Below are 1,488 nucleotides of genomic sequence, written 5' to 3'. Positions count from 1 at the left end.
GGATGAAAAAATCAACAGAAATGGGACAATTATGACAAGTCCCCCTAAGATAAATATTGCCATTTCATTTATCTGAATGTCAGAGCAAGCCAACTTCAGCAGAGCTGACATGTCACAGAAAAAGTGAGGGATCAAATTATCAGCACAGAAAGACAACCTCGCCATGAGCAGGGTGTGCAACAGAGAGATAAACACAGTCAGCACCCAGGACAACACCACCAGGGAGAGACAGAGCCTAGGACTCATGATAGTGGTGTAGTGCAGGGGGAAGCAGATGGCCACGTAGCGGTCATAGGCCATGGCCACAAGGAGGAAGCTCTCCAGGTCTGCAAAAAGCAGGAAGAAGTACATTTGGGTCAGGCAGCCTGCATAGGAGATAGATGGGTCTTGGCTCTGCATATTCTTCAACAGCTTGGGAACAGTCACAGAAGAGAAGCAGAGGTCAGAGAAGGACAAATTGCTGAGTAACAAATACATGGGCGTGTGAAGGTGGGAGTCCAGCCGAATGAGTATGATGATGAGGAGGTTCCCCAGGACAGTGGTAAGATACATGGCCAGGAACAGGGCATAGACCAATCCTTGCTGATCTGGCTCAAGAGGCAAACCCTGGAGGAGGAACTCTGAGATGGCAGTTGTATTTATTCTTTCCATGTTGGTTTTATTTTACCTTTTTAAAATTAAGAATAATTTGTATGAAAGTATGAGCATATATACACAGGCAAGTATACATACATACACACTACAGAATATTCAGAAATACAATTATTTCCTCTTGTTCAGAGAGGGCAGCAGGAGGGCAACCAAATGAGCACTCTTTAGTGGAGGTGCATAAAAGCATTGGAAACCATGAAACACATGGTGAAAAACACCCATTCCAAGGAAATTAAACATGATTTTCAAACTCTCTCAATGTGCAAATCTCAGAAGGAAACACATAGGATCATTTTTGAGATATTAATAAAGCATTGGAAACCATGAAACACATGGTGAAAAACACCCATTCCAAGGAAATTAAACATGATTTTCAAACTCTCTCAATGTGCAAATCTCAGAAGGAAACACATAGGATCATTTTTGAGATATTAATCTTTGAAGATTTTGTTTCCTCACTTTCCACTTTCACTTCCCCTCATCCCAGTAGGTAGCTCTATATTAAGTGCCTTGGGATAGAGATGCAGCAGGAAAGCAAACTAGTTCACAGGTTTTCCCAGATTTTACTTCCAAAACCCAAGCCCCAGAAAGAGAACAGAATTTTTGAATTTACTGGTATAAGGACAAAAAAAAAAATGTCTTGGCCAGAACTGGAAGCTTCTATTTGGCAAATTTGAGAGATTTTCTTGAGAAAGAGTGAGAGAATGGTCAGTGCATCCCAAGAACAGGAGGAGTTGGGTGACATCACTAAGAAGGCCTAAGGTAAGATATAAGCATTGATTCAGAGGAAATTAATACTTTTTAAAAAATATATGATACTATAAATATGAATAATTT

At 40.6% G+C, this 1,488-nt stretch overlaps 1 protein-coding gene across 1 annotated transcript; it reads right to left on the bottom strand.

Moving 5' to 3' along the window:
- Window positions 1-6: 6 nt before the first annotated feature.
- On the bottom strand, window positions 7-651 carry LOC102503356 (olfactory receptor 1E5-like; the record flags this gene model as incomplete). The annotated part of the gene is made up of 1 exon (XM_006163753.1): window positions 7-651. A coding segment is annotated over exon 1 (645 nt), but the record flags the coding sequence as incomplete, so codon positions are not given.
- Window positions 652-1,488: the final 837 nt, after the last annotated feature.

This window comes from Tupaia chinensis, unplaced genomic scaffold (assembly GCF_000334495.1).
Source record: "Tupaia chinensis unplaced genomic scaffold, TupChi_1.0 Scaffold142884_1, whole genome shotgun sequence".
NCBI lineage: Eukaryota > Metazoa > Chordata > Mammalia > Scandentia > Tupaiidae > Tupaia > Tupaia belangeri.
Note: the sequence above shows the minus strand (reverse complement) of the source record. Positions and strands in the feature narration are given on the sequence as shown.